Raw genomic sequence first — 22,953 nt, forward strand, 5'->3', positions numbered from 1 at the left:
TCACCAACAAACAGAGCCAGGGGCCACAGAGAGGCCGCCAGGGACTCTAGTGTTGACTTAAGCTATTAGAAAGGGTATAAAAGACATTCACTCCCCTCACACACGCTCCATCCGGGAGGTCATGTCTTGCTACCACAGATGCTGCCCCATCAATGTTAGGGACCAGGCAGCCTCACTGCCTAAAAGAAATGGCACTGCACTATAGCACTGTCGTCCCGTTGTTCATCGATTTGCTCGGGCACCAGTAATGTCTCATTGTGAGACTTGTTGTTACTGCTTTGGGCATATCAAATACACCACGGGTAGCTTGCCAGGCTCTACTATGCAGGCGGGATATTCTCAGTATCTTGCCGGGCTCTCCGAAGGATGGAGGAATCTTAGCCGCTATCTAACTCTCCCTGTACTACTAAAGGAGAATGTGAAAAGGGCAGAATTCTTGGTATTGGGGGAAAAGAAGGGAAAAAAAGAGTCAGAAAGAGACCTCAGATTGTGAGAATAGCATTTAATTTAAAAACAATTGAAGCAATAAATCATTCATCTCTCTCTCCATCACAGATAAATACTCTCCCAACACATTTGAGATATTTTAAACAACTCTTGACTAGTGCAAAAAAAAAAAAAACAAACACAAACTCTTTCAGGAGTCAACATGAAAACCTGCTGGGGTAGAGTGGGGGTCGGGGGTGCAGGTACAGCCTCACTCAAGGCTGAGAGATTCAGCCTCGGATACAGAATTGAGATTCATAGGGGACTGTCGCACGCCCTGCCTGGCCAGACTCAACACAGAAGCGTAGGGAAGCACAAGAGAATGTTGCCTAAAAACCAAACAATCGTGCCCATCATCCTCAGGTGGCTACGGCCCTCAGCACCCTGGAAAATGCTTGAGAAATATGTGCAAAGCAAGTGGTTTCTGGGCAAAGTTGAAGGACAGGTTAGGGGTATGTTTGCTTTGGTGTTTCCTTGGGGTCTTGTACTTATTAATGTAAGGGAAAAACCCTTCCCCTCTTTTCTTTCTGGAAGGTATACTGGGCCTTAAAGGCTCTCAACTCCTGTGAAATATCTGCATTGCTTTTGTCTACTTGGAAGTGTCAGAAAGGTACTCTCTTTACGAATGGTGTTTTGTGCTCACCCCACTTTACCAACTGACTACAGCAACAATGCCCAATAGGAGCACAATGGAAGTTGCATATCCAACTTTGATTTTTTGGTTAGGCTCATTAAAAAAAGAAAAGATAAAAAGGACTAATGAAAACATAACATGTTATCTCTTATTGAATCGATGTTACCTAAAATCTTGTTCGGCATGTATGTAGTTCCTATAAAATCTTGCTGACTACATTTTTTCCTTTTGTGGATACCAAGTCTTCCATACTTGGTACTCAATCTCAGTTGACACTCAATCAAACCGAATTTTTAGAAGTCAGGAATGATACTACCCTATTAAGCGGTGCTACTCTAGAGAAAGTTTTTTGTTTTGGAGCCAGTTCTGGCCCTGTGCTCAGGGATCACTAATGGTGGGGTTCAGGGGGCCTGTACAGGGTGCTGGGGATTAAACCCGGGTTAGCTGTGTGCACTGTGAGCACCCTACATGCTGGACTAGCTCTCCAATCCTTAAAGACTCTTAGAGAGACTTGGGTTGTGGAGATAGTTGGAAGGGTAGGTGCACAGGCTTGGCACATGGGAGGCCAGGATTTGATCCCTGGGTGCCATCTGCCATATGCCATAAGCCATACCCTGGGTGCTTAGGACATACCTAAGCACTGCTGGGTATGTCCAAAAAGAAAGAGAGAAGGAAAAACATAAAACCTCTTCCAGGATGATTTACTGGGTGAGGAAATTCTGGAACGTAATTTAAGTGATCTTATACACCAACTTAAAAATACAGAACCAGACACTCTCCCCAAAACTGTCTGGCTGTCCAGGAGAGAATAAGGGATTCAGTGGGGCTGGACTCACCCCTTCTAGCCTTCCTGCAGCCCGTAGTGACAGCAGGAAATAGCAGGCACATTCTCTTATAGGTAGGACAAAACAGCCAAGTCAATTTCCCAATATTGCAGCAACACTGATGTCAAGTGATAGTCAAACAAGATTCTTCCCAGGGCCCATTCAGCAGCCCTCCTTCCCCAACCCCCTTAGGGAAAAAAAGATTCCAATCAGAGCCAAACTGGATTTCGGATTCATCATACAAACATTTAGATCCAGTGACAAAATAAAAACCTTGATACAGTATATTTTCCAAAGACATATTCATTAGGACTTTACACAGATGGGTATCAAAAGGTATTTACAGGAAGAAAGTGCTCGATTTCACACGTACCCCTAACACAGTGAGAACTGCACAGTTACGCCACCATGATCCCACAGAGGACTTCGAACAGGCCGATAATCGACTGACAAAATCCACACAATTCCAGTGTCAGTCACAAATAAATCTCACCTACACACGTGAAATTCAGCAGAACATTCCAGGCGGATATTCCAGGGAAACCTGCTATATATATTAAGGTATACATAGAAATACTCTGTTCATCAAGCAAGAAATCTGTTATTTGCTCCAGTTTTCTCCAACTCTTACTCTGAAATAATGAATGGCACATGTATAAAACGTTGCCTTGTAGAAATAGCCCTTGGTTATGTGAGGCAGAAATTACAGGCAGCCACATTATACATTTTTTTACATCTTTTGGGTTCATCAAAGGGGCTAGATTTCTTTCTCTGGCTGAAAGAAATGAAATCATGTAGAGCCTGCCTATAATCTTATATTCTGATTATACACTATGTGTTTTGCGAAGTTGTATTAGAAAATGGTTTCTTCTGTTTAAAATACACTTGCTCTCTTTGTCCACATTTCAACCCCATGCCCCACCCCCACATCACACCCGCAGCCCTAAAAGGCCTTTGCTTTGAGATACATTGAAAGCAAACTTTTGCTCTGAGTGCAAAAATAAGCTTTTTTCTCTGAGTCTTTCTTCTCTGCTGTTCACTCAGCCTCGGGAGACTGGGTTTGGTAAGGCGGCTCAGCATGGGGACTTCGAGAGCAGGCAGGGTTGTGAGGGGCAGAGGGGGACAGTGACAGTCTTGAGCATGGGTGGGAACAGTGAAGCAGAGAGTGACTGCGCCGTGAACTCTCTCCTGCCAATCTCACTTTCTCCCCAACTGAAGAAAATGCAGAAGAGAGAGGGGAGAGGGCAGAACCCCCTTGGACCCACGGAGGCCCACCAACAGGCCACCCCTTGCAGAGATGTCCTCAAAGCAGAGTTGGAAAGAGAGGGTCAGGGCGGTCGTACCATTGTGCAGTTGAGGAAATGAGGCACAGGAAGGAGGTGGGACTTGCCCAAGGTCCACAGCCAGCTGCAGGCAGCACCTGGGTCCCTGGGCCACAAGGCTCTGGGCTTCAGACCTTGGTCAGAAAACCTAAGAGATCTGTGGAAACCAGAACCCTGTCTGTTCACCAGTTACCATGTCATCATTTGTGACTTCCTGTGGTTCCATTTCTACAGTGTCTCAAAACACCCTTCTACCACTCCACTAGACATCAAGCAGCCAGCAATACCATCTGATTGCTTTTGATTCAACCAAATTATCTGAAAGACAAATTTCAGAGAGCCCGGGGGTTCTGCAGAGAGCAGGAGAAAAACTCAATCAATTGCTCTGAGTTTTCATCACGTTGGGAACTCGAAGCTAACCCCAGCTTGCCAAGTACATACCAAAGGACCAAAATGGAAATAAGGGTTTTTCCTCTTGCCATATAAAGTTTATTTGCATCAGAAACCCTTCATGACGCCCGACATGACACCACGGCCAAGCAGTGAAGGCAAGCCAGGAGGTGATAAGCCCAGAAGGGGCCACTGGGGACCCTCACCCTGAAGCAGCAAAGAGCTTAGGTAACAAGATTAGGGGCCTGTTCAGTTCATATGATTCAGGGAGTGAACACGATTCAAGGGAGTTGCTGTGTATTGCGATAAGAATATCTGCTTGCTGAAGACACACACCGCACCTTAAGGGGAAGGGCTGCCAAGACACAGAACTCACCTACCTTTGGGAAGTAGCACAGGGTGTTGCTAAGGGCAGCTGGCACTCTTCCACCCCCTGCCACAACCCCCAGAGAATTCTTGCCAGCCCTTAAAAGGATAACACAGCCCTTAAGGTCTGGCAATCTGAGTGTGGAACTAATTGTTTAAATTGTTCCTGAGTTAGAGTTTAAAATATTTAAACTTGCTTTTTTCGGCCCTGCTTGATACCCTCTTGTGTTTTACCCTTTCCATACCAACCTGAAACACCAAGTTTCAAGTTGGCTGAAAAGGTCGCCCACGCCCGGCCTCATTCTCACACACAGTCATACAAAGGTGCAGTGTAATGAGCCATGATGGGATTAAATGAAAATAGCTCTCAATTAAGTACTTGAAGCACCCAGCATGGCTAGGTCAGAAACGCTGGTGTGCCATGAAAAACTTAGGTCACAAATAAAGCTCGGCCCAGTACTGATTTTTGATAGGAGACAAAAGTGGGCTTTTCCATTGATTGTAGGTGAGGTCATCATTGGCCTCATCACTTGCTTTTTCTGGGGGCCACTACCACTGACCTCTAAAGCACACTAGCAGGTTGGTGGTGAACCCCAATGTTGGTGTGCCAGTGGCAGATCCCCTACCAGCAATAATACTTCCTTCCAAACCATCCTCTCCTTGAACATTTATAAAAAGAAAAAAAATATCTACAGTAGTGTATCATCACTAATAGAAGTTTCGTCCCAGTTCTATTTCAGAAGGCTTCAGATGATGTTCTTTAAATAAACTATAAATACCCCCACAAATCCCTCCATGTCTGGTGATACCGATACCAACAGCATCTTCTTTTTTTTTCTTTCTTTTTTTTTTTTTTTTGGCAAATCAAAAAGGCGTATGGCTTCTTCTTGCCGATCTGTATGTTTGTAGGTCTGAGGGTTAGCTTGGTATCCTACGGTAAAAGTATATGTAGCCCAGGTCTTTGGGAGGCCTTTCTGAGGCACAGACTTTGTGGTCATTGTAGATGACCCATCTGAAAACAAAAGACATGATATTTGATACATTTGAATCTGTTCCAGGTATCTTTACAGAACAAAGTTATTCTATGATAAAACCGAGGATTTAAAAGAATCAGTATTTTTGGGGGGGGGGGGGTGGAGCGATAGCACAGCGGGTAGGGCATTTGCCTTGCACGTGGCCGACCCGAGTTCGATCCCCGGCATCCCATATGGTCCCCCAAGCACTGCCAGGAGCAATTCCTGAGTGCAGAGCCAGGAGTAACCCCTAAGCATCGCTGGGTGTGACCCAAAAAGCAAAAAATAATAATAATAATAAATAAATAAATCAGTATTTTTTGTTTGCTTGCTTGTTCATTTTTCAGTGCCAAGAATCAAGTGATTTATCACTTGAGCTACATCCTTGGCAGCCCCTAATTGTGATGTTGTAAGATATCCCAACTCAAATCAGTTGTGTAAAAAAGAACAGAAAGCTAGGAAATTACAGGCTCCTTTATTCTTGCACTAACTCAAAAAGTTACTAAAAGTGCAACCAAACACTGGGTCCTTTGATTGCATCATTTCACTCACACATTTTCATTTTAAAAACTCAGAAACTGAGGCCAGAATGATACTACAGTAGGAAAAGTAACTTGCCTTACATACTTCCAACCCCAGTTCAATCCCTGGCACTACATATGACACCCCCTACCCCAGAACTGCCAGGTATGGAGTCAGGAATAGCTCCTGAGTACTGCCAGCTATGGCCCAAAACCAACCAAACAAAAATTCGGAAATTACATTTAAAAACTGTGTATAACAATGTTTAATTTAATCTTAGATAAGAGTCATGCTATAAACCTTTATGTAACTATTCAAATGTCTTAAAAAATATTTGAAGAGAAAATAATCAGAATATTTGAAGAGAGATAAAACAGGTCATAAAATTAGGTACTAACTCTAAACTTTTCCAAAGTTATGAATACACATGTATATTCACCTGTGGTATATGTGAGGTTCACAGACAAATCATCTCCCAATGAAAATAATAAGACAAAGATAAACACATGAAAATATAGTTTTTATGGTAATGGGTAGCCCTGGACATTCTTTGTGAGTTTTTGTGTCTCGAGTTCTTCATAAGAAATTCTACTGATTTGACTATAATTTAGCAATTTTTTTCTCAAGAAAGCTGTGTTAGCCTGGTATTAAAAAGAATTCATTGCAAGTCCCTCTGCTCAACTATTTTATTAATAAAGTAGAGAAGACAAAAAGATCCACCCAAAATTAGCACAGAGGAATTCTGGGTGGGGAGGGATCATTTCTGCAGGAAGGAAAGTGGGGGAAGTCAGAGTCCTCCTAGGAATCTGTTGGGAGTTTGAGTCCATGAGGCTGCAGCTCTGTCTCAGGCCGGGGTGTGCAGACTGCTGATGGGAAAGATAAGGAAGGGAACCAGGAGGTCCCGTGGCAATCTGCCCAGAGAGAATACAAGGGAACAGCAGCCTTCCAGCCCATCACTGTCTCAGCCCAGGTCCATCACATACCCAGCAATTCTACCACCAACAAGGCCAAGAAGCCTTGCAAGGTTACACTGGGGCAAAGCATTGAGCTGCTGGATAAAACACAGGATACCCAGTGGGTCTTTAATGTCAGATATGGAAGAAACAATCTCTTAGTGTAAGCATATTCTGAGAATACTTGAGACATTTATACAATGAAGGTATTTGTTGTTTGACTGAAATGTAGTGGGACATCTGGCTTTGTTTTGTGGACTAGCTCTGGGAATCTCATTTAGATTTCAAATGTGCCATAGAGTAATTCCTTCAGCGTGATGGCTGAGGAAGACTTTGAGTATCATCTAGGACACGGCTAACCTCAGGCGCTCTAGCCGTCCCCACCACTGCTGTCCTGATGTGTAAGAATACACACGACTAACGGTGAGAATCAAATGAGGCAACATAATGAAACACCTAGGAAGAAAGCCTGGAACATAGTTGGTGCTCATAAGAAACATCTGTCATTTACATTTCAAAAAAAAAGACTCACCTTCCCTCCTTTTTGATATGGCAAACATAATGGCCACTCATCGTTGATGTTCCCATGTGACTGATGAACGCAAATAACTCATACACTAGGAACAAGGAAACAAGTGCGTTACAAGACAGCATTTTTGGAAATCAACAGCCCTTATGGTCAGAACATAGAAAAAAACAGTTGTGTGATCCAGCAAAAGTGCAGACGGGGGAAATCTATTTACCTTCTTATGCTGAGAACGCGCATACATACGCAACCAAAGAGACACCACGTTCGACGTGCAAATTATAACAAAGCAGGATATGAATTTACAGTGCAGCTGCCAATGAGCTCTTACCTGAAAACGAACTTTAAAATCCCACAGCCTGGCCTAGTGGCCAGCTCAGGGGTCTAAGAGGGCAGCCCTGTTGCCAACACCTTCAAGCAGCCTGAGAGGGGGGCGAATGGTTTCATCTAAGTCTTTTCACAGATATTAACTATCCACACACTTCACACGGTTCTATGAGGCATAAATGAGCAATGCAAACTAAAATGCCATGTAAATGTCAGGAAAATGAGGGAGACAGCACATAGCTGTTATCATTTATAAAAGGGATAATGCTTTAGAATATGCTTCCTGTGATTTCTGACTGGCTCATGACTATAAATCACAGAGAGCCCAAATTCAGGCTTGTGGTTACTGAACAAGGAAATATGCAACTTTTGAAAGAGCCAGAGCAGAGTTTAATCTCTCCAGGCACTTCCTGTCACCCTAGCAGAGTCCTCTATGTCAATCCCTTGTTCAGCAAATGTCAGCTCATGCTCCATCAGCCACTCTTAGACTATATAAGGTAGAGTAGGACAGAACACTCAGTAACCAATCCATTCCACAAGGCTGCAAACTATAAGGAAATGAGGAGGAAAAAAAATGTGTTACGAACTTTCAGACTGATTGAGAATGCTATTCCTATTTGCCAAATCTAATTTAAAAGTGAGCTTGCTGGGGCTGGAGAGCTAGCACAGGGGTTAAGGCACTTGCCTTGCAAACATCGCACCAACCCTTGCTTAGATCCCTGGCATTGCAGATGTTTCCTTGAGTCCCGCCAGAACACTCCAGAGGACAGAGTCAGTACTCACACCCTGAGTACCACTGGGTATGGCCCAAAAACAAAAACAAATGCTTGCATAGTCAAGTTTTATTGCATCTTCAAAATGCAATAGAGAATACTGGAAAAACCTGGAAAGACCTTTCTCCGCCTCTCTCCCCTCATCCCTCTGTCTCTTCTCTGACTGTCTCACTCTCTCTGTGTATCTCTCTCTGTCTCTCTCTCTGTCTCTCACTCTCCCTCCCTCTCTTTTCACCAGTGCTAGAAACCCCAGTTTCTATTTACTCACCCTTCAGCATATAACACCTTGCTGATCAGCTGATCACACTTCCTCCTTCCTCAGATATCTACTATCAGAACACAACTCTTTTTTTGGTTACCCACCTACCTCACTGGTCCCTTTTCATATATGTGTCTGTGTGTGTGTTTCGATGATATATACATTTTTTCTAGAATGACCTTTAGCCTTAGTCTCTTTCTATCTTTCATTTTGTTTATTTTGGAGGGTGGGCATTGCGTTTCCATCCAGCCGTCCTCGAACCTAGTCCTGGCTCAGTGCTAAGGGTTCACTCCCATTGACACTGGATGTTTATGTGGTACCAGGATCAAACCCAGGACTCCTACATGCAAAGCACACGTCCCAGCCCACGCACTCATCTCTCTGGTACACTATGGACATGATGGCTTGAAGCTCAGACCTTTCCTTTCTTTATCACAATTTTGTATATGTCTGTCTGAATATGTATATGAGCATATACACATGTTTGCATACACTATCGGCCAGAATCATGGCATTAAATGTAATTATTTTATTATTTCATTTACAAATAAAATTGGAACATTGTCTCCATGGCTTGGAGGCTGGTCTCTCATTCTGGGCAACTCAGAGAAGGGAACACCAAGTAAAATGTGGTTGGAGGTCATGTGGGGGAGAGATGATGTGGGTCGAATATAGACTAGAGACTGAACACAATGGCCACTCAACACCTTTATTGCAAACCACAACACCTAATCAGAGAGAGAGAACAAAAGGGAATACCCTGCCATAGTGGCAGTGTGGGGTGGGGGGAGACCGGACTGGGGAGGGTGGAAGGGATGTTGGGTTTACTGGTGGTGGAGAATGGGCACTGGTGAAGGGATGGGTTATTGAACTTTGTATGGGGGAAACATGAGCACAAAAATGTAAAAAAAATAAAATAAAAAATAAATAAAATTGGAAATTATTGTTCATATAGGTAAAACAACTGATTTTTTAATATTGATCTTGTTTTTTTTCACACCCTGCTGCATCCATCTATTAAATGTTTAAGTGGATATCTTGGGACTTTCTATATACAGGATCATGTCATCTGCAAATAAAAAATGGCTTTTCTCCTCCCCCACTAATCTATATGCCTTCTAATCCTTTTCCTTGCCTAACTGCCATGACTCCTATCAATGTTAAACAGAAGGAACAAGAGTGAGTATCCATGTCTTGTTCCTGATCCCAGGTGAAAAGCACTCCATCTTGTAACATTAAGCATGATATAAGCTCTGAGATATTTTGTAACTGCCTTTTATCAGATCAAGAAAGTTCCCATTCAACCCTGGTTGGTTAAGCATATTTCCTTCAGCCATAAATATCTCATCTACTGATGAATCCATTCCTCCAGGAACACAGGATTAAGTCTTGGCTTCTCCCTCACTCTTTACATAAATCCAATCCACCAACAAATCCTGTCAGCTTTTCTTTGAAAATATATCCAAAAGTTCAACCACTTCTTCCTCCTTTCAGTAGACTCCCTTAATTCCTCCCGGCTTCCTCCCTCCCTCATTACCAACTATGTCCAGTATATAGTAGGCAGAGTGGTTCTGAACGGATGTCAAATGCTGGTGGTATTCTGATCCCCAACATTTCAGGGGCATCCTGTATCTCAGGGTAAAATCTTTTTTTTTAATTTTTTACAAAGATTTCAGGCTTAAGGGGCTGGAGTGATAGCATAGCGGGTAGGCCGTTTGCCTTGCACGCGGCCGACCCGGGTTCAAATCCCAGCATCCCATATGGTCCCCTGAGCACCGCCAGGAGTGATTCCTGAGTGCAGAGCCAGGAGTAACCCCTGTGCATCGCCAGGTGTGACCCAAAAAAACCAAAAAAAAAAAAAAAGATTTCAGGCTTAAGTCTCAGCGATACAATGCTCAAACACCCATCCTTTACCAGTGCCCATGTTCCACCACCAAGAACCCCAGTACATCTCCCACTCCCCCCGCCTCCCACGTGTGTAGCTGATAATTTTCACTTTACTTTCTCTTTACTTTGATTACATTCAATATTTCAACATAAAACTCACTATTATTATTTGGAATTTCCCCTCCAAAACTGAACCTGCTGAAAAGGTAGCATTTGATAATTTGTTTTCCCTTGCTGAGAATGAAGAGATATGAGGTCGTGCGGCCGCTATTGCGGCCACGCAGTTTTGGATTTCTGTATTTTAGTAGCTAAGTCCAGGAAAATTTCTGCCAAAACTTGCATCATTGCAAGCTCATACCTCTGTTTAGTGGGCATTATAAGATGGTGGTCGCCACGCCGCCCCTTCCCCGCCCCCCGGAAAGGAAATGCCGAGAGAGAAAAACCTTTTCCCTCCTGGGGCGGCATGGGGCCATGGCTTAGTTCACAGTCTGGAGGCATTTCTGCAAGAAGCTGCTGGTGCCGAAGGTAGTTAGACGGCCTCTGGGATCATGGGCATTCAGCAATGGAGGGACCGCACATGTGCAGCCGCTCAGATCACATCTGGGCCTCAGAATAAAATCTGGATTTGACAGGAACCTCTGAGGTCCAACTGTTCCTTCCATTCTCTCCCTGTCTGCACTCCAACTCCTCCAGCTTCATCCTGAAACATCCCAGCAGGGCCTTCAAGCCTCCAAACCTACTGTCACCCCCTATGCCGGAAACTTTCCTTGGCAATGAGATCCCAGATCAAATACCGCCCCTTCAGGGAGGAGTTTCTGAACCACCTTCCAAAAGAGCAACCGTGTCTCCCCCATCCCAATCCCATCTCTTGTCCCTTGTTCCCCTGACACTGCTTTACTGTTGTCTCAAAGTAACACCTGCTGTTGAATACTTACAGGTTCATTAATTTACTCTCAAGCTCCTTCAGTTCTAGATTCATAGAACATTACTCCATAAAAACATAAAGTTTGGTAGGTTTTGTTAACTAAACATTGAAGCTCAGTGGATAGTACTTAGCATGTGATAGGCACATAACAGTATTGACTGAAGCCATAATGAATGAATGAGTGTCTCCTTTGATTTCACTTTTTTTTTTGCTTTTAGGGCAATGCTCATGGCTTTCTCCCGACTCTGTGCTCAGGGATCACCCCTGTAAACTCGGGGGACCATACTCAGGGTGCTGGGGATCCAGATCAGGTCAGCTGTGAGCAAGGCAAGCACCCTACCTACTGTACTACAGTCCCACTCCCATTTTATTTCATTTTTACTTGGTTCTACATCATATTATATTTTGCACACTTTTCATAGACTTCCCTACCAAAGGATGGAGCATAAATTAGAAAAATAATAATTGGGGTCAGACCAATGGTACAATGGGTACATTTGTCTTACACACAGCCTACCTGGGTTTGATCCCCAGCATCCCATATGGTCCCCCAAGCACCACCAGGAATAATTCTTGGGTGCAGAACAAGGAGTAACCCCTGAACATTGCTGGATGTGACCCCAAAATCCTAATAAAAATATCAGGGTGGGTAGGGCATTTGCCTTGCATGTGGGTGACCCAGGTTCTATTCCTCCGCCCCTCTCAGAGAGCCCAGCAAGCTACCGAGAGTATCTCGCCCGCACTGCAGAGCCTGGCAAGCTACCCGTGGTGTATTCAATATGCTAAAAACAGTAACAACAAGTTTCACAATGGAGACGTTACTGGTGCCCACTTGAGCAAATCGATGAGCAACAGGATGACAGTGACACTGACAGTGACAGATTATTATTATCATTATGATAATAGTATGAATGAATAAATCAAAGTTCATTGTCTTTTCTACCATTCACTTGTTATCACATCAACTGACAGCCACAACCCCTGGGTTTTTAAACCAGAAACCAAGCAAAAGAAGTTGTTATTAACAATTAATTTTGCTTGGAACTTATTTTTTAAAATAGTTATCCAGGGCTCAAGACCCTCCACTACCATCCTTATGTCACTTCTAGTCTCCCTTCTCTTTCACTCATCACGTGGAAATCTCAGTTTTATAATTAAAGGTCAAGGGAATTTTCATTATTCGATCCTACAATATCCCTTGTCTTATCTCTATATTCCAGAGATGAGTGAGATCATGTGGTGTTTGTCCTTCCCTCTCTAACTTACTTTATTTTACATGATGCCTTCCAGTTCCACCAAAATCACAACACGGTGCAAGATTTCTACTTCTCTTACAGCTGCACAGTAGTCCATTTTTTGCATGTGTTACAACTTCTTGATTCATCTGTTGATGGACAGTGGATTGTCTCCATATCCCGGCTACTGTACTTAGACTTCTAACCAGAAGCCTGGCTCCTATGGTTGAAACCCTGCCTCAACACCAACACTAAGACACAAGGTAACGTATTGCAAACCATAATGTCAAAAAGGGGAGAGAGAGAGAGAGAGAGAGAGGAAAAGTGTCTGTCATAGAGACACACTGGAGGTTGATGGTAGGAGGGAAACTGGGGACATTGTCAGTGGGAAATGTGTACAATGGTGAAAGGTTGGTAGTTTGAATATTATATGACTGCAACCCAGGCAGAAACAACTCTGTGACTGTGTATCTCATAGTGATTCAGTAATAAATAAATAAATAGGGGCTGGAGCAATAGCACAGCGGGTAGGGCGCTTGCCTTGCACGCGGCCAACCCAGGCTGACCCAGGTTCGAATCCCAGCATCCCATATGGTCCCCTGAGCACCGCCAGGGGTAATTCCTGAGTGTAGAACCAGGAGTAACCCCTGTGCATTGCTGGGTGTGACCCAAAAAGCAAAAAAAAAAAAAAATAAAAAAATAAATAAATAAATAAATAAATAAATAAATAAATAAATAAATAAATAAATAAATAAAATACAAGTTAACAAAACAGAGAAAAGGGCAAATCCACAAATCCCAAAACATCCAAACACATCCTTAAGCCCCCAAATGTATTCTTTCCCTAATCAGTTAAAAACAATTAACATATATAATTAGAATCATAAAAATAAATTAATAACATAAATGTTAGTCCTATAATTAAAATTAACCATGTTTATCAATGGGAGATACCAGCCATGAATTATTCAAGACCTCCTGCTAAAATCAACAGCAAGAGAAAAGTCTCTCACATATTTGCAAAAACTCAACAGGTGAGATCCCTTCACTTATACTTTTTTCCAAAAAGAAATAGGAGTGACAATCAGGTGAGTAGCCAGACAGGAAAGTTATTGCTGATTCTTCTCTAAATTTCCAAAAATATCCTTTAGAACAATAGCATCAGCACATAACACACGTACTCCCCCAAATGCAGAGATATCTTTTTGTGTAGTCACTTAAGACAAAGTCAGTCACAGCTCAAAACATTTTAACAGAGAAATCACCAATGTTCTGGGAAGAGTTGAACAAAACTGTCTAAATACCTGGGAAATCGTTCCTCTATAGTTAGCTCACAAAAACAGCATCCACAACTATCCTTTCCTCCTCTTCCCACCTCCAACAAAAGGGATCTTTCTGTAATTTCAGAAAATTCCTCAGCCTTTCTATAGAAAGAATTCTTCACAGCAAGACATTTTCACAACCCAACCTCACAGCAATTTTCTCTGCAGCTGCTCTGTCAGAAAGTGCCATCCCTCCCAGGCACTACCAGGCAGGACCCAGGCCCCTTCAGCCCCCTTTTCAACAAAGAAAAAAAGCAGTCAGCAAAAGCATCTGAAGCTTAAGGAAAAGGCAGTGAGCGGGATGATTCATCTCTCAGAAAAGCGACCCTTGTCTGGGTGGGTACTGACAAACTGTGAAGACCCAGAAGTCAAGTCTAGCCCACGATTTTTATTTTGCTGAGGAGAAGGGCAGATCAGGGGGAGCAGATGGGACAGGGTTCAAAAAGCCCAAGCATTTACTATCTGACTCTTTAATGAAAAGCTTTGACGGTCCCTGGTCGTGTGGAATAAATACACTTATTAGCTCATCGACTCTACACTGCTGAAACTCCCAGACTTGTAACTTGTTGGCTAAATTTTTTCATATAAAGGCACAAAAATATCTGTTCAGTAGACAAGTACACTCACGGAACTAGGGTCTATGCCCATAAACACATTAATTTTTTTTTAATCTAACTCAGCAAATATACTAGCCTCTTTGGTGCTTTTGAACCAGTAGTAATATCCAAAAATGCTAGTTTCCTCATGAACTACTGAGTTAAAATCTGTAATGAGTTCAGTTCAAATGTACCCAAGAATCATGGTTTTACTTCTTTGGAAATTATAGCCCAACAACACAGCAGAAGCAAAAGTTGTGCCATGAAATTGATCTGTATTTTAGAAACTATTATAGCATCTGCAAAAAGCAATCTTGTAAGACAGAGACATGTAGTAGTTAGACTACAGACTATTCAGAACTTAGAAATACCAAAAAGAAAAGTGGGGAAAAAGTGGGGGGAAGTTGAAAAGATTCTCAATACCCCAGAGACTCTGCAGCTTTCTGGCGAGAGACCGAAGCTAAGATTTCCAACCAAACTTTCCTAACTTGAACAATTTATTTCATTACCTATTCCCAATTCCCTTTGCACCACAGAGGGAGAATACGCTCAATTTACTAACATTTGACTCCTGATAATCAATTTCTAGCCCCAGCAGTTTGCTGTCCTCATCCAATTTCCAAGAAAATACCAGAGTGAAATGGCGGGAGGGAAGGGGAGGAAGAGGTTGATTTGGGACTTTTAGAAAACTCAGTTAAAAAAAAAAAAAGGAATATCTGGAGAGATCATTAGCAGCTAAAGGAGCTGAAAACCATGAACAGATCTTTTAAAGGGATTATAAACAATATAAATTGCATCCCCCCAAACCCTACTCAAAACTATCAATCATCTGTATGTCTCTTGCTTACACCTGTAAAAAACCTCCAGGCTTAATAGTTTGCAGTAATTCCTAAGCCCCATCCCCAAATCAGTCATTCATACTTGAGTATAAATTAGCTTATGCCTTGAATGGCTTCCTCTTAACTTCCAACAGCACCAGTGAAATTACAAACAGGTGCTAAAGTGAGAAGGGAATTGGAGCCCAGTTGTACTGGGTGGGTGGTTTTCAATCAGACCGCCGGTGCTTCACTTCCCTGTGCGGCTGTACCTCCTGCTCTCCGATCCGGCTGTGTTCCTCAGGGGACTCGGCATACAAGGAGCCCGACATTAGGTAAATGAAATGTCTCTCTGCTCCCCTTGCTGGAAAATCTCAGTGGCAATGGAAGATGCCTGAACTATTGCAGCGAGGTGGCAGAAGGAAGCAGAACAGGTTCTGAATAATCACAGCCTAATCACATTTTAATTACACTGGCAATCAGTGAGTTCTTTAAAATAAATAAATAAACGCGCATTAGGTGCACCACAGAAACAGAAATGATCTTGCCAACAGCAGAAGCTCAGAGAGGTCAGATTCAAAGTCTGATTTTCCTTGTGTGTGTGTGTGTGTGTATGAGAGAGAGAGAGAGAGAGAGAGAGAGAAAGAGAGAGAAAACTTTTCAAAAATTCCCAAAGGGGCAAAAAAAGGGCCCAAGGCAACACAGTGAGAGAACTGATGCGTAGAACAGAGCTAGGGAGCTTCAGGAAGATGCTGGGAGGAGGGTTGTTGAGAAGGAGGAGCACTGGAATCCTTGGGGAGGAGAGTCAGACACTCTGGTGACGGGTGTGATATTAGACTATGTACACAAGAAACCATCATTAACATAACTGTAAATGGAAGAACCACATATATATATCTATATATATATAGATATATATATATGGACTGGAGAGACAGGACAGTGGGTAGGGTGTTTGCCTTGCATGCAACCAATCCAGGTTCGATTCCTACATCCCTCTCAGAGAGCCTGGCAAGCTACCAAGAGTATCCCGCCTGCATGGCAGAGCCTGGCAAGCTATCCAGGGTGTATTTGATATGCCAAAAACAATAACAACAAGTCTCACAATGGAGACATTACTGGTGCCCGCTCGAGCAAATCGATGAAAAATGGGACAACAGTGCTACAGACAGTGCTATATATACATGTATGTGTGTGTGTGTGTGTGTGTGTGTGTGTGTGTATAAACTCAACAGAAAGTTAGGTCCTAGCCCTCAAAGGGGTAGGACACAGTGACAGCTTTCTGAAATGATTCCTACCTTGATGTCAGTTTAGAAAAACTGGCATAACCTCTTTAACAAATGGTGCTGGCACAACTGGACAACCACATGCAAAAGAATGGGCTTAGACCTTGACCTGACACCATGCACAAAAGTCAGATCAAAATGGATTAAAGACCTCAACATCAGACCACAAAACATAAGGTACATTGAAGACAAGGTCGGCAAAACCCTCCACGATATTGAAGATAAAGGTATCTTCAAAGATAACATGCAGCGTTGGTGGTATAGTGGTGAGCATAGCTGCCTTTCAAAAATAACATGCAACTGGCCAACCAAGTGGAAACAGAGATAAACAAATGGGACTACATTAAACTAAAAAGCTTCTGCACCGCAAAAGATACAGTGACCAGAATACAAAGACAATCTACAGAATGGGAAAGGATATTTATGCAATACCCATCAGATAAAGGGTTGATATCAATGATATATAAGGTACTGGTTGAACTCTACAAGAAAAAAACATCCAACCCCATCAGAAAGTGGGGCTAAGAAATGAACAGAAACTTTCCCAAGGAAGAGATACGAATGGCCAAAAGGCACGTGAAAAAGTACTCTACATCACTAATCATCAGGGAGATGCAGATCAAAACAACCATGAGATACCACCTCACACCACAGAGACTAGCACACATCCAAAAGAACAAAAGCAACCACTGTTGGAGAGGATGTGAGGAGAAAGGGACCCTTCTACACTGCTGGTGGGAATGCCGACTGGTTCAGCCCTTTCGGAAAACAATATGGACGATTCTCAAAAAATTAGAAATTGAGCTCCCATTTGACCCAGCAATACCACTGCTGGGAATATATCCCAGAGAAGCTAAAAAGTATAGTCAAAATGACATCTGCACTTTTATGTTCATTGCAGCACTGTTTACAATAGCCAGAATCTGGAAAACACCCGAGTGCCCTAGAACAGATGACTGGTTGAAGAAACTTTGGTACATCTATACAATGGAATACTATGCAGCTGTTAGAAAAAATGAGGTCATGAACTTTGCATATAAGTGGATCGGCATGGAAAGTATCATGCTAAGTGAAATGAGTCAGAAAGAGAGAGACAGACATAGAAAGATTGCACTCATCTGTGGAATATAGAATAACAGAGTAGGAGACTAACACCCAAGAATAGTAGAAATAAGTACCAGGAGGTTGACTCCATGGCTTGGAAGCTGGCCTCACATTCTGGGGAGAGGGCAACTCAGATAGAGAAGGGAACACCAAGTAAAATGTGGTTGGAGGCCATGCGGGGGTAGGGTGATGCGTGTTGAATGTAGACTAGAGACTGAACACAATGGCCACTCAACATCTTTATTGCAAACCACAACACCTAATTTAGAGAGAGAGAACAAAAGGGAATACCCTGCCACAGTGACAGGGTGGGGTGGGAGAAGACGGGATTGGGGAGGTTGGGAGGGATGCTGGGTTTATTTGTAGTGGAGAATGGGCACTGGTGCAGGGATGGGTTCTCGAACTTCGTATGAGGGAAACATGAGCACAACAATGTATAAATCTGTAACTGTACCCTCAAAATAAATAAGTAAATAAACTTTTAAAAAAAAAAAAAGAATTAGTACAGGGATAAGGTCTCAGAGAGACCAACTCAGGTTCAATCCCCTGTACCACATAAGGTCCCCTAATACCTCCACTATGATCCTTGACAACTGTTGGGTGGTTCAAAAACAAACAAAGGGATTAAGTAAGTCGCTACAAGGGTAAAGTACTTTGCTCAACAGAAATATATTCATATATCAGGACATTAGGGTGCTTGCCTTGCTTGTGGCTTACCTGGGTTCGGCCCCTAATCCCGGCACCCCATATGATCTCCTGAGGCTTGGCAGGAGTGATCCCTAAGTGCAGAGCCAGGAGTAAGCCCTGAGCACTCTTGGGTGAGGTCCAAAAAACAAAAAGAAAAAAAGATACACTTGCATATTGAGAAAATTATATTAATTACATAATAATTTATCCTTCTTTGTATTATTAATCAACAAGTAATATGGGAATAGAAAAACTACCTGGTCAACAAAAGTAATTTACTCTCAAAGAAGTGATTTTTTTTTAGTCTTATAATTAAATTTTTTTTTATTATAACACTGTTATTTACCAAATTGTCCATAATACAGTTGTTTCAGGCATTAAATGTTCTAACACTAGTCTCACCACTAGTGTGACCTTCTCTTCACCAATGTCTCCAGTTTCCTCCCCACTGCTGCAGCCTGCCTTCTTAGCAGGCACAAACAAATTTACTTCTATTGTTTATTACCACACAAAGGCAAATGTATTTACCAGAACTTAAGTCAATAAAAGTCAATTTGTGATAAAAAATAAAAAAACTGGCATAACATCATCCAATCTGGAATAGAAAGAATGTGCACAGGGTTGAGTGGCAGAACAGCAGGCCTTCCACACAGGTGGTCTGGGTTCAATTCCTAACATCACATACAATACCCCAAGCCTGCCAGGGGTGATGCCTGAGCACAGAGCTAAGAATACACCCTGAGCACAGTCAAGTGTGGCCCCGAAACAAAGCCAAAACAAATAAGAACATGCACAGACTTGAGGTTCAAATGCAAAGTTCTCTCTGCTAGTCACCTACCTAGTTCCTATTTCCTCTTTTGAATTCCTCACCATGAGGAGTGAAGGAGAAGCAGCAGAGGAAGCACCAAGCACATAGCAGGCACTGAATAAAGGAGACCTATGACTTCACCAAGAGTAAAAATCATCAACTCCTTTTTCTTAGATAGGGGCAAGACTCGGGGGAGCTGTGATGGGACACACGAGGTGTCCAGGGTCAAACTCAGGGCCTCACACATGTCTACCATTTGCCACAGAGCTCTTTCAAGCAAATTAGATAGCAAATCAAATAGGAGTTTCATGTTCTTCCATATTCAAAAAACTGGAACTAGTGGTGCTTAGCATATTCCATAAAGGAAGAATTTGGGCCAAGAACTTCTTTTGTCAGGTCCTAGTAACAGTCGCCTTTCCAAACAACACCCACATTGTCCTTATTTTTAGTATTATTCTGATGTAATGATGAGCCAATAGCATGATCTTCCTGCTTAAGGCAAGAATTACCTGATCTAGGGGAGGCGGTTGATGCTCAGCTTAAAATTTAATTAGAATCACCTGAAATACCTATTAAAACACAGATAACTGCCCTCCCTCTAGTTCCAAAGTCAAGAGCTTCAAGTTTAGGCCTAAGAACTTATATTTCTGAAAACAGAATAATACAGCAGGTAGGATATAGGCCTTCTGTGAGGCCAAACCTGGTGCAATGCCTGGCATCCTACATAGTCCCTTGAGCCCACCAGGAGTAACTCATGAGTACAAAGCTAGGAGTAAGCCCAGTGTACCAGCAGGTGGGGCCCCAAAATAAAAATAAATAAATAAAAAGAAGGAAGAAGAAAGAAGGGAGGAGGAGGAGGAGGAAGAAGAAGAAGAGGAAGAGGAGGAAGAAGAGGAAGAGGAGAAAAGGAAGAGGAGAAAGAAGAGGAGGAGGAGGAGGAGGAAGAGGAGGAGAAAGCCAGTTCTCAGGGAATGCTGACTGCAGATCATGATCATATTTGAATTAAAGCTTGAAGGAACAACCCTTCGCTTTTTGGTTTCTATGCTGGAAGCAATGATGTGTCCACACCCAGGTTCCTTCTTTGAGAGGTTTGGGCACCCAAGGGACTCTGCAATCCCCACTAAGACCCAACTCTCCTGAACTTTAACCTAGGAGACCCCTGTAAGGAGGTGCCCACAGTTATCTTGGGGCGACCAGGCAGATCTGGTCTGAATCTAGAACCACACAGGAAGCAGAGCCCAGGGCATACCCGGATACAAAGGAGCCAGGGGCATGGGTGAAACCAATCTGCCCGGCACTCTCTGGCTGTCATGGTACCACCCTTCTCACTTCTGCTTGGCATCCTACATAGTCCCTTCTGCCATTGGCAACAGAAGCCAGGACGCAGACTGTTGGCTTTCTCTGGTTTATTTTGGCTCTCTATTTTGTTCCACTTCAAATAGTAATTACCATCACCTTAACATGGCAGAACTCTCCAAGATAAGGACATCAGAGGTGCTTTCCATGATCAGCAAATATAACATGCACAATTTTTTTTAAATGGTAGAATCAAATTAAGAAATTCAAGCTGAGGCGTGCTCTTCCAACCCATGTGCTCCCTTGAATTCATATCCTGCTTGTCTCTATGTTTCTTTTACTTGCCTATTTCCACTCTGGAGAAGCCTATGTTCTCTTTGAACATGTACTTCTCTCCTCTCACATCTTTATAAATAAGTTTCAATCTACGTTGGGGTTGGAGAGAGTGTACAGCAGGTAGAGAACTTGCCTTGGATATCACCAATCCAGGTTTGATCCCCAGCATTCCAGATAGTTCCCTGAGTCCACCTGGAGTGATTACTGAGTGTACAGTCAGGAGTAACCTCTGAGTACTGCAAGTGTGCACCCTCCACCCCCACAAAAAGAAAAAAAATTCAAGCTAAAACAAAGACACATTACTGAATGGAAGAAAGTATCTGCACATAATACACAATTTTCAAGCCACATAAAGCATTCACAGAGCTCAACAACAAAACTTAGCAATCCCATCACAAAACTGGAGAGATAAAGAGACACTTCCATGAAGAGGACACAGGATGGGCGGGGAAATGAAAAAATGTTCATCATCACCTATTAGCAGGGAAAGGCAAACCAAAACAATAATAAGACATCCTCAAACACCAGTAAGAATGATGTGTTTCCAAAAGAATGGAACAACCAGTGTTGACAAGGATGTAGTACAAAAGGATCCCTCACACGGTGGAATTACTGGTGGGAATGTTGGCTGCATCAGTCGTCTCTGGAAAATAGTAAGGAGATTTCTCAGAAAAAGTAAAAACAGAGCTTTCACATGACTCAGTGATTCCACTTCTTTGCACCTGCCCACCAAGACACACTAACATTTATTCAAAAAGATATAGGTGCATCTGCTTCACCACAGCACTTGGTACAGTACCACTCATATGGAAACAATCCACATGAGTGAATAAAGAAGTCACTGTATCAAAACACAAAGAAATACTGTGAGGTCATAAGAAAAGAAGAAATCTTGCAGTTGGTTGTAACTTGCATGGAATTGGAAGGTATGTTATGTTAAGCAAACTAAGTCAGATAATGTTACTCATCTGTGGTATCTACAGAGAGAGGAAACAAAAGAACAGGCTTATTGAATGTTAACAATTCCTTAGCCCTGGAGTAAATGGGGGAATGGGTGAGAAGAAATGAAGAGGTGGATGAGAAGTAATATAAGGACATGGGTGGAAGGTCTTGGGCACTTTGGTGAGATGAGATAATGGTGTACATCAAAACCACACACATTAACACTATTATAAACATGTGACTTCAACCATAATAAGTAAATAAATTTTGTTCACTGGGCTGGGGAAATATCCCAGAGATTAATTAAACTTGACTCAATCCCTGGGCCACAAGGTCCGCAAACATCTCCTATAGCCCAGGAGCCCCGCAAGCCCTGCCAGTGATGTCCTAGGGTCCCTGAACACTACAGAGGTGGCCCCAGTGGTCTTCAGTGGCCATTGCCGGATTGTGTCCTTGAGCCTTGGCACTGAGCTACATTCCTGGTTGGCTGGGTTACACTGGGAGTGGCTCCCAGGTTCCCTGGACACTCCTTAGGAGGTTCCCAAAAACACTGTTATCATTGTATCACTGTATCACTGTCATCCCGTTGCTCATCGATTGCTCAAAAAAAATTTAAAAATTTTAAATAAATTATGGGTCAGAGATATAGGCCAGGAAGTAATGTGCTTTCCTTGCATGTGACCAACTCAGGTTCAATTCTCAAAACCCCATACAGTTCCCCAAGTCCAGCCAGGAGTGACCCCTGAGCAGAGAGCCAGGAGCAAGCTGTGAGCACAGCAGATGGGGTGTTTTTCAAAAGTCAACAAAATTAAAAAAGAAAAGAAAAATAATTGTAGGTAAATACCCCAATTCTTTTATTTTTTAGGCTTTTTAAATTTTTTTTAAATTTTATTGAATCATCATGAGATAGTTACAAGCTTTCATATTTGGGCTACAATCTCACAATGATCAAACACCCATCCCTCCACCAGTGCACATTCTTCATCACTGATATCCCGGGTATACGCCCCCTTTCCCATCCTCCCCCTGCCTCCATGGCAGACAATATTCCCCATACTCTATACTTTTGGGCATTATGGCTTGCAACACATTCACTGAGAGGTCATCATGTTTGGTCCATTATCTACTTTCGGCATGCATCTTCCATCCCAACTGGTTCCTCCAGCCATCATTTTCTTAGTGACCCCTTCTCTATTCCATCTGCCGTCTCCCCTCCGCTCATGAAGCAGGCTTCCAGCTATGGGGCAATCCTCCTGGCCCTTGTAAGTACCCCAATTTGAATGTCTCAACCAATTCCTCAGCAATAACAATGGAAAGGT

The 22,953-nt window shown here is 42.8% G+C and overlaps 1 protein-coding gene across 3 annotated transcripts in view; it reads right to left on the reverse strand.

Annotated features, from left to right (window-relative positions):
* Nucleotides 1–485: 485 nt before the first annotated feature.
* USP13 (ubiquitin specific peptidase 13) overlaps nucleotides 486–22,953 on the reverse strand; it is a 151,950-nt gene continuing 129,482 nt past the window's right edge. For all 3 annotated transcript variants that reach the window (XM_055128187.1, XM_055128188.1, XM_055128186.1), the window contains 2 exons: nucleotides 7,043–7,127; nucleotides 486–5,034 (listed from right to left, as the gene is read on the reverse strand). In XM_055128187.1, coding sequence (XP_054984162.1) covers nucleotides 4,941–5,034; nucleotides 7,043–7,127 — 179 coding nt within the window. In that variant the 3' untranslated portion in view covers nucleotides 486–4,940. The remainder of the gene's footprint in view (nucleotides 5,035–7,042; nucleotides 7,128–22,953) is intronic.

Source organism: Sorex araneus, chromosome 2, assembly GCF_027595985.1.
Source record: "Sorex araneus isolate mSorAra2 chromosome 2, mSorAra2.pri, whole genome shotgun sequence".
NCBI classification, from domain to species: domain Eukaryota; kingdom Metazoa; phylum Chordata; class Mammalia; order Eulipotyphla; family Soricidae; genus Sorex; species Sorex araneus.